Source organism: Cyprinodon variegatus, unplaced genomic scaffold, assembly GCF_000732505.1.
Source record: "Cyprinodon variegatus isolate N-32 unplaced genomic scaffold, C_variegatus-1.0 Scaffold165, whole genome shotgun sequence".
In the NCBI taxonomy this organism is placed as follows: domain Eukaryota; kingdom Metazoa; phylum Chordata; class Actinopteri; order Cyprinodontiformes; family Cyprinodontidae; genus Cyprinodon; species Cyprinodon variegatus.
The window spans coordinates 79,122-88,664 of record NW_015150618.1 but is presented as its reverse complement, the minus strand read 5'-3'; the positions used below and the strand labels follow the sequence as shown (position 1 = coordinate 88,664).

Here is a 9,543-nt window from a genome sequence, read left to right as displayed (position 1 = left end):
CGTGCCATTACTGACATCTCCTTGGAGGCGCATGAGGATTCTTAAAATAGATGGAAAGCGCATTCGTTTTCAAATTTAGATTGATTTATTAATTAAACAGAGTTTTGAATAAAATAAATAAATGAGATAAGTATCCAATAGAAAGCAGTAGGCTATTTCTTATGTAAATAGTACATGCTCAGCTGATTATTTATTTGATTTTAAATAAATTTAGACTTGTAAAAAATATAAACTGAATTCTTTTCGCACAAAAAAAACAAAAAAAAAAACAAAACACTCAAACAGTTATACGCTTTTAACATTTTTGACGAGTAAGGAGCAAAGTTGGAGGCAAACATCCAACGAATTCCCCCCTCCTTATCACTTCAGCAGCCGGCTCCGCTCTCGCTTTGTTGTTTGTCCCCGCAGGGCTGATTGAGCAGCGCGTGACTGACGGCCCGCGGGGGTGTTGTCCAATCAGCGGTCTGCCCCGCGCCCAAAGGGTGAGTCCTCTCTGCTATTGGCTGAGGCGAGTGTGGGAAAGAATGCAGAGAGGGTTTCACACGAACTGGGAGCACGCGACCCGCCTATAAGTACCGCAGCAGCGCGTGTCGGCGGCACAAGGCGTAGAGAGGTAGCTGCGCACTGCGCCACGCACGGTTTAAACGCACTCTGCTTCTTGGATGACAGCTCGGCCATAACGAGCGGGACAGTTCATTCGGATTTTTCATATTCCGAAGTGATTGTTGCTGTTTCTTATCTTTCACTGAGAGGATTTACTTTTTTCCCCACGTGGTTGTATTTGAATTATCTTGACCCTGCTGTGATCCATAATGCCAGCTGACACTATGGAAAAGCAGACGGCATCTCCCATCGCTGGAGCTCCTGCCAACGGATCCCACACACCGGACAAGCCAAAAAATGCAAGCGAGCACAGAAAGGTAAGTGTCGATGTTTTTTATACAACTGTCATCTCATTTAAAGACCAGTGCTGAGTCACAGAAACATTTACGAACGACTGTCTTGATTGTTTTTACAGTCATCTAAACCCATTATGGAAAAACGTCGGAGAGCAAGAATTAACGAAAGCCTTTCTCAGCTGAAGACCCTCATCCTGGACGCACTTAAGAAAGATGTAAGTTCAATCAAGTCTTTTTTATTGGTTGATATATCTGCATGCATGTAGGCTAAACTCTCCCTGTCCCCCTATCCAGAGCTCCAGACACTCCAAGTTGGAAAAGGCAGACATCCTGGAGATGACGGTGAAGCACTTAAGGAACCTGCAGCGCATGCAGATGAGCGGTAAGTTTACATATACTTTCTCATGAGTTATGATACTTTATTAAACCGCACATTTTGCAAAGACTTGGCCACAAACACGTCACTAATCCCCTGCTTTCTTCGCCTCTCTCTCCAACAGCTGCGCTCTCTGCAGATGCAACAGTGATGAGCAAATACAGAGCCGGATTCAACGAGTGCATGAACGAGGTGACCCGCTTCCTGTCCACTTCAGAGGGGGTTAATGCGGAGGTTAGGTCGCGGCTCCTCGGCCACTTGTCCAGTTGCATGGGTCAGATGATGTCCGTGAATTACCCGCAGCAGGCTCCGTCCCAGCCGGCGCACCTGGCGCAGCCCCTCCATGTGCAGCTGCCATCCACTCTCCCCATCAACTCCAAGCTCAGTCCCGCTGAATCCGTCTCTCCTAAGGTGTTTGGTGGGTTTCAGCTGGTGCCCGCAACAGATGGACAGTTTGCCTTTCTGATCCCCAACCCGCCCTTCACCTCCACCACCTCCGCTCCTGTTATCCCACTTTTCCCGAACGCCGGGGTGCCTGTTGCTGTGAACGCCAGCCCGGTGCACGGCAGCTCCGCACCGACTGCAGCATCTCCAGTGCACGGGATGACGTCCTTCTCCGGGGGGCCCCAGGTGGTCAGCCCTGTAGGGGTGAACGCTGGAGCGGACAGCGGTGAAGCAGTGTGGCGGCCTTGGTAGCTCCAAAAAGAAAAAAGGGACCAAACACTTGCATCAAACTTTCCCAGATCAAGCTTTTATCTGAGACTTTTATTGCAGGATTCTGCCTGCGAGTTTCCCCCTACAGGATGGCCACTTTAACAGCCCCACTTGTTCTGATTGTTTCGTTTTATGGAACAGATGTTGCTTAAAACAGCGCATGCCTTGTTGTTGTTTTCTTTCGATATAATTTATTATTTCCAACATTTGGATGTCGGTGATAAAGGTTCCGACGGAAGATTTATAGGAGACCTTTAAGAAGTACTTTTTATAAAAAGGTTTAGTTTTGTACAGAGCTGTTATGGATTGTTATACCAAAGCTGTGTTTTATATTTTGTTTTGTGTTTAAAAAATGAATTTGGGTGGTAACCCAGGGTTCAATAAAAGAGATTTTTGAAATACATGTCTTTAGTCTTACTTTTTTTTTATGTGGTTAAGATGTAATGACATGCGTAAAAGTTACATGTGATGCGTAAAAAGTCAAAAAGCATATTTCTGATTATAGCTGTTAAATGTCACCCGTTTGGCGGGAGCACCCTACATCCCCTTAGAGAATGCCCCCCTCGGACAATAGGGGTGTATTTTTCTCTGGCCATAAAGGTAATTAAAAGTTTGAAAGGGGTCTCATCCTGTATGCAGCGGGAGGTTTAAGAAGTCTTAAACTCTATTCATGAGCCTGGGAAATGCGCTCAGGGGTTAATGTCACTAACAGATTGCCTCGGTGAAAGAATATGGAAGGATCAATTGTTTGAACCCGCTCCCAGTGTGTCTGTCTCCACAAATGAGAGAAGTTTTTTTTTTTTCTTCCATTGAGCATAAAGCTTCGGAAAAGACAAGCTGTTGCAGGATGTGGGAGATTTGAAATATGACTAAATTCTTTCTCACAGGGTGAGAACCCTACACATGTTTATGCGATCTGAAAAGTCTCCACTTGTCTCCCAGCCTTCTGTTTATACCTATGCGTAAACCTATCTTGGTCCGGAACTAGAGGAAAAGTATTTCTGCGTCAGGCGGTGGCGTGGCGCTGGCCGTATGTCAGCCACTGGCGGCCAGCAGGCCCCTTAACTTGGGATAAGGTTACAGCTTTGGTTTCTGCCGGTCCAAACCTCTTAGCATTTAATACTCCACCGGCGCAACGGCTTCTGTGCGCATGGCTGGTTGTCAAAGTTCAACACATTTAGATTGAAATTCCAAACACTAGGAATGTTCAGAAAAAGCAGAATAGATCATAATAATTACTAGTAATAATATCACATTTTAAAAGTATTTCATGCAATAAAAACAGGATGGCAGCATCATGCTGTGGGCTTCTTTAAAAACATTGTGTGCTTTTAGGCCTATTTGGCTATTTACTTTATGAAACCGTAGTAATAATAACATAATAATTAATATTAATATTCATTATTAATGCACCTGTGTATTTGATGTGCTTTGATCAAATGTGACAAACATTTTACCAACAGACATACCAAAAACGTTTTGTAAAGTTTATGAGTCAAAACGCACCCCCCTGGGGAAGGACCGCTGATAGGAGCGTTTTGATGTGGGGATTTTTTAATTCCCATTGCTGCAATAAGATGCTATTGACATTTCATAATGTGCGTTATAATTATTTAGTTAGACGCAAAACGTCTCCAATAGTGTTCAGCAAAAAATATTTCCTAATATAAAAAAAACAACAAAAAACAGAAAGCAACTGTAAGCAATTTTTAACCCAAAAATCTCTACATATTTGAATGTTTCACATTTAGAAATAACATGTGCTGATTTTATTTTTTTCACAACCTATAGTTTTGATCTTTTTTATTATGTTTCTCTTCAGCTGGATTAGAGTTGTTAATTCATGTATTATCTTCTGGCTGTCACCCTCCTGCGCGCATGCAGTGCCCTGCAGATGACACCAGCAGTAACTGGCATAGTTACTGAAACTCCGCAGCAAGTGACGCTTCAGCAGCTTCCTTTTGCGAGGAGGCATACTGAAACACCAGTTGGCAGCATGTGTGGGTACTGCGGTTGTTCCTCCTCCTTCGCGTCTGAGTTAACAGTTCAGAGATGCCTTTATGGAACTGAGGTCGTGAGAACCGAGCGAACTAGTCCGCCTGCGGCCTGGCAGAGCGCCACCCAGTAAATCCCCGCTGGCGGACCGGGTCACCCTGCAGAGGTGAGGAGGCGAACACGAGCACGCGTGGACGCCAAGTGCGACTGCTGCGATGTAAACATGCGGTCTGAACACGATTGAATTGGGAAGTTATATTTCATAATAACCCATATGAAAATAAATTGATATATGAGTCATTTTACATTGATTGCATAAAGTAGGCCTGCAAAAAAATAAAATAAAAGACGTTTAAATGCGTTATATGGTGAAAAAAATAACATCATTCCACACAAAACTTTAAATACCACTTAGCTCACCCACAAAAAAACAACAACAAAAAAACAGAATTTTCAAGCTTTATATAAAAAAAAAAGAAACAGGCGGGAATCCTTCTCTAGTGATGAAAAGGATTCCTGCAGAGGGCTGGAAGTACCTTTGGGATGTGCGCAATCTCGTCCCTTGGGAGAAGTCACTATTGAAGGGGGAGGTCGGGGTCATCTGAGGAGCCACAAATTATCATTCTCATTAGCGACTGAAAGGGAAACGCGCGCACAACGTGGCCGCCAAACTTTTACCACAACTTTTCCCTCCAAATCCACTATTGCCATTCATGCGTTATTGTCCTTCATGGAACACTTGGTGCGCTCTACAGAGTGTCTCTCACTGGCAGCTAAGATGAACATATGTGCAGATAGAGATGGTCTGGTTTCCAAGACAGCACTTGCTTATGCAGCGCATAGCAAAAATATTTGCAGCCTGGAAAATTTAAAAACATTCTAACCTGATTTTATAAGCATAAAATAAAAATAAAAACATTTTTCCTTGGGTTTTTGCTTGGTTGTGACATAAAAAAGCCAGTATAAATAGTAACCAATTTATGGTTTTAAGCTCATCTGCTTAAACTTGTTCCCTTCTCCGAGATTCCACTGACAGTATGTTGATGTTCATAGCAGGAATTGGCCCCATGTCAGAACTTTGCATGTCCCAAATCTTTGCTTAATAAAAAAAAAAAAAAAAAAAAAAAAAAAAAAAAAAAAATGTAATACTGCATTTGATTTAAAACTAATTTTACTCCAATTTTACTGCAAGTCAAGAACACAAATCTCAGAAAAATTGAGGAGATTCTGCAGGGATCCACTGTTCAGGTAACAATATATGTTCACTGAAAGAAATAATGCAACCGCTTTTGGCATTTACTTAATCATATTTAGTTACTTTAACACAATTGTTTCATGTGAGCAGGGTAGGACATAAAACAAATGTGTAGAGTAACTAATTACGATTAAGTAAATGACTGCAAATAATGCGGTTGCATTATTTGCAGTCATAAACATATAGTAAAAATATAACAATAGACATTCGTCTAAACATACTTTCCCCAAAGTGTAACACAATGGTGGCAGTATGTTTCTGTTGGATGTTTTTCTTCCATGGGCAATGAAAAAGGGAAATAATAAAAAGATGTGTGTTACAAAGTAAAATCCTCAAAACAAATACAACTAAAAGCCGTAAAAGGCTTGAATTTTTGGCTAAAGGTTCCTCTTCCAGCAGGGCAGTAAGCAAAAACAGCCTCAGCCACAACAGAGTGGCTCGAATCAAATGTTTTCTAAATGGGCTAGTCAAAGTCCAATTGACAAACAGCTGCAATATTTGAAAGTTAATGTCCACAGAGACTATCCAAATAATTAAATTTCACTGGAGCTTATTTCCAAATAAGAGACATAGATGTAAATACAGCAACAAAGCACTGGCCCAGAGGAGCTACAGTACTCAAACATAACACAGTTAAATGTTCTTCTTGGAAAAACAGATGGAGCTCCATGGGTGCTTTTTTTTGTGACTTCATGACTTAATTCAATTAATAAAATCCTCCCAAATATAGGCTGAATTTTTCTGTTCTAACATGACAGCACCTGACAAAGGTCAAGGGATGCAATAAAAGGTATAAGGCACTGCAAGTACTTAGTAAAATATGCAACCTAGTAGGATTTTCAGTTAGCTATAAAAGCATAATATGCATCAGCGAGTAAATGCCTGTGTTATTGGATGAGCCCATAGGCTTTTTACTGAATCAAACACACCAATGAGTGATTTTCTTGCTTGAACTTCCTCCTTAATGAAATACAGAAGACTAGAATACTGCCCACATTGTTCACTGTGGTGATTGTTTGAGAGCTGCACTCCTGCTAGTTTCACACGCTATTTTTGCTCCTCAATGTGAGGACGCTGCAGTCAGTAAGACAGAAGGAAATGTTCTGCATGCTTTGGCCACAGGTTCTGCTGAGGGAATGGCAGGGCCAGAGAAGGCCTTCACATGTGTGTAAGCGTGTGTGTGAAGGCGGTGCTCACACCTGTTGCCTCGAAAAACAGCGAGAGCGATGGGGAGGGGCGGATAAGGACGAGGAGACAGATGGACAGATATAGAAGGGTCGAGACATGATAAAAAAGGTGCTGAAACTAAAGAACTGGACTCATTTGCACTTGGATGTTTCAGCAGCTCCAAGCTGAATGTTCCTTTTTCCGTGACCTCACATGTGACACCTTATTAACAGGTGTTTATCTTTCTGTGCTTACTTGCCATCTTTCTCACCCTTCTGGTCTTTTCTGGCTCTCTCCAAGCGTTCACAGCGCTTTTTATATTTATAGCAAGGGACCACTTATCTTCACCCCCTAGGGTGTGGGTGCGAGGTGTGCCGGCAAAGGAGGTGAGGCAGGATGGACCGGCGCACACAGATGTGTCAAGCCTGATCAAATATCACAGGGTTCGAGTGCCGCGTGGCCTCTGTTGATCCCCGCCACTTGTCTGCAGGATGTATGTCTGAGGCCAGGTTTGGCTTTTCAGCAGCTTCTTCAGTTTCATGGCATCGGGCCTGCGGTTTACAGCCTTGCCGCTCATGCAGATTCCAAGAGGGAAAGTTAAGGGTCCTCTTGACAGGGCTAGAGGTCAGCCAGGAGACTCCGAGGTGGCCTCAGAGGAGCCTCGTCCTCAAATCTGGGTGCTTATCTGAGTTCTATAAGGAAGGGTGGTCTCCTGCTTTAGCTTTGCCAGCTGTTACTCTGTTATAGTAGTTAAGAAATGCATAGACAGCTTTATTAATTCCTTATTGATTTTTTTCCATGTTGGAGATTATAAAATAAAACTTCTTGTAGATTCCTTTCAGTTAAGTTTGGTAGCTTATATTTGCCCCAATGTGGGCAATTTTTGTGCGGTAGTAGTACACTTTTCACACACACATTCACACTTCACACATAAAAACACAAGAAACACATAAAATATTTAAAAAAAAGAAAGAAAAGAAGCCAATGAAGCAAGGATGTCCTTTATCAACAATGTTGTAAAGTTTCCTTTTTTTCTGATATAGAAAAGATTTAACATATCCAGCATATGGATATCCTAATAGTATTTAGATATTGACTAACTTAGTTAGCTCTAATCAAAAAAAGATCTAATTTCTAAAAATTGTCTTTTATTTTGTCACAAATTATATATATATATAATATAACACTGATATTTAAGTGTGATGTAAATATGTTCAGATTATAACAGGTTGAAATAGAAAAATAACTCAATATCACCACCTAGTGTATGAAACCCAGCCCCCTCTTTGATTTCTTGCTGTGTTTGCATGTGTACGTGTGTCTGTGTGTGTGTGTCTGTGGGTGACTGTGACTGTGGGTGACTGTGACTCATTTCGTGTCACACAACATGTCTTGACTTGTCCCCAATTTGACACTTAGGAAGATCATTTACTGTGATCTTACCCATGATGCCACCGTCTCTGTCTGTTTGTGGGTGACTCCTCTTCCTCTTTTGTGTGTGCGCGCTGCGTGGTGGGCTGCATTGTGTGGTTATATGACTGTGAGAAACAGCCTTTAACCTATTTCACTCAGGAACTAAATGAGTTTATTGCAATACAAAACTTTTACCACAAACATGCATTTCTTTTTCAAATTCTATGTAATATTTGGGCAAAAAAGGTTAAATGAATATCATGTGGCATTAAAACCCCAAGATTTACCATTTATTAAACTAGTGGGTAATTTGTATTATTTTTTTTAATCTACAACTGACGTATTGGTAGAACACCAATACAATTACTTTGTTGATGTCTTGGATACAGTTTGCTTTTGATGGAGAAGCGAAGTCAACCACTGCAGTCCCATGCCTTCTACCTTTCACTTTCACATCTCCGTCAGCTTATGCAACTATTTCAGTCAGCTCACATGATGCCAACATTTCTTAAGCTCAAAGTTTGAACAAACCATTTTTACAGGATATTTCTCATTCAAAAATACAATAATTTAAAATAATCAATCTAACCTTAATCAGCTTCAGCTGCTTTTTTGTTCCAGACATAGATATGCAAATGAAACCATGTAATTACATGTGCTTTATAAGACAAAATGTCAATTTTTTTTTAGTTTCTGACATGAAATAGACTAAATAATTCTTCTTTTACATGAAATTGTTTTTAAGATTACAACAATTAATAATTTTTTATAAAAACAAGACTATCTGAATATTAGTCTTAGAAATGTTATTTTCCCAAAGCTTTTCATGACAGTTTTAGCAGCTGTCTAAATGTCTGTATGTATCTATGGCAAAGAGGTCAGAGCTGGTCACAGACAATGTTTACAATCCTTTCCTTTGCCTTAGTATGAAATTCATCTGCTAGGTAGGATCCTTAGGGTCATTAAGCTTAAGATTCCCAGGCAATCTTCTGACTTGTTGCTCTAATATTTCTGAATGATATTCTCTCCTGATAACAGCATCTATGTGAAGAGCACCAGTCCCTCCTGCAGCTGTATCAAGGAAAATTAGTATAATGACAAAAGTGTACAAACAGAATTGCAAACATAAATAATTCACATATTAATAATTAATCAAAAATAAATGCATTTTAACTGCCATAGCAGAAAAAAACAATATTTTTATTAGAGACGTGCTGTTAACGTGCTTAATAATTTATGAGAGTCATTTGCAACAATGCTGAAGCAATAGGAAAAGATGATGCATCGTATGGCAGTATATTAGCATTCTTTTTGAATTTATTTGTATATGTTGCAAACTCTAAAACGACCTTGTTTCCATCTTTTTATTTTATTTGCATCACTTTGAACAGCTCTTCTACCGTTTTCATGGAAACATCCTGCTCCTGCTTTACATTAAACAAAGGCAAAGTCAGCGTTTTCTACTTTTTTCCATCAGCAGAAATTTAGAGGAGATCAAGGAGATCAAGGTAAGTCTCATTCCCTGGTATAAATCTAGCAAGTGAAACACAAGCCGGTGTGACTAAAGGATATTCATCTCTGGGATGTGTTGAAAGACATCCTTTCCTGGTCTGACATCCCACTGCGCAGAGGCCCGTGGTCTTATCTGGGCCCTGCTCAAGCTAGGTGCTGACAGCCACGCAGTTGTAAGACTTATCGCTTTAGCTCTGCAGAGAGTGTGTGGG

The 9,543-nt window shown here is 40.8% G+C and overlaps 1 protein-coding gene across 1 annotated transcript; it reads left to right on the top strand.

The window, feature by feature from the left end:
- The first annotated feature begins 584 nt into the window (after positions 1–584).
- LOC107086880 (transcription factor HES-4-B-like) lies at positions 585–2,383 on the top strand. Its single transcript, XM_015378115.1, has 4 exons — positions 585–920; positions 1,019–1,114; positions 1,194–1,281; positions 1,400–2,383. Exons 1-4 carry the CDS (start codon positions 813–815, stop codon positions 1,969–1,971), a joined length of 864 nt encoding a protein of 287 aa, XP_015233601.1. The 5' UTR covers positions 585–812; the 3' UTR covers positions 1,972–2,383.
- Positions 2,384–9,543: the final 7,160 nt, after the last annotated feature.